Source organism: Etheostoma spectabile, chromosome 9 (assembly GCF_008692095.1).
Source record: "Etheostoma spectabile isolate EspeVRDwgs_2016 chromosome 9, UIUC_Espe_1.0, whole genome shotgun sequence".
Classification (NCBI taxonomy): Eukaryota; Metazoa; Chordata; class Actinopteri; order Perciformes; family Percidae; genus Etheostoma; species Etheostoma spectabile.
In genome coordinates, this window is record NC_045741.1 from 21,650,224 (window position 1) to 21,650,769 (window position 546).

At 37.0% G+C, this 546-nt stretch overlaps 1 protein-coding gene across 1 annotated transcript in view; it reads right to left on the reverse strand.

The window, feature by feature from the left end:
* The window catches only part of LOC116696173 (voltage-dependent T-type calcium channel subunit alpha-1I), a gene marked incomplete in the record, with an annotated part of 5,173 nt that overhangs the window by 2,907 nt on the left and 1,720 nt on the right, over positions 1 to 546 (reverse strand). Inside the window, 1 exon segment of the mRNA XM_032526955.1 lies at positions 49 to 107. Coding sequence (XP_032382846.1) covers positions 49 to 107 — 59 coding nt within the window.

Genomic DNA, 546 nt, shown 5'->3' on the forward strand with positions numbered 1-546 from the left:
TAGTCACTTTATATTTTTAATGAGTCAGACAAAAAAAAAATGTTTTACCTGTGACAGCATCTTGATAATGGTTTTCAGCAGAACTCGTGTCTTTTTGGCCTTCGGCACTGAAGTGGGACAAAGGGGTTGTGTAAATAACTTTGTATATGAGCATACAAAACACACACAAACAGTTAGACATTTTACACAGCTAAAAAGATTTCCCTTTGTTGAGTGTGTGTACAGTGGGGCTCGGAAGTTTGGGCACCCCAGGTAAAAATTTGTATTAATGTGCATAAAGAAACCAAGAAAATATTGAAAAATCTCCAAAAGGAATCAAATGACAGATGTATGCATAATTTTCTAACCTGGCTCCTTCAGACATTTTAACTTTTTAAAACTCAACACTATCTTCTTATAGCCTTCTCCTGCTTTGTGACTATTTTCAGTTTCAGTTTTCTAGACAACTGCTTAGAAGAAGCCATGGTGCTGATTGTTGCGGCAAGGTCAGATGAGTCTGGGCTTTTAAAACCTTAAGATTGACGTCACTTGGTCTTTCCAGACGAT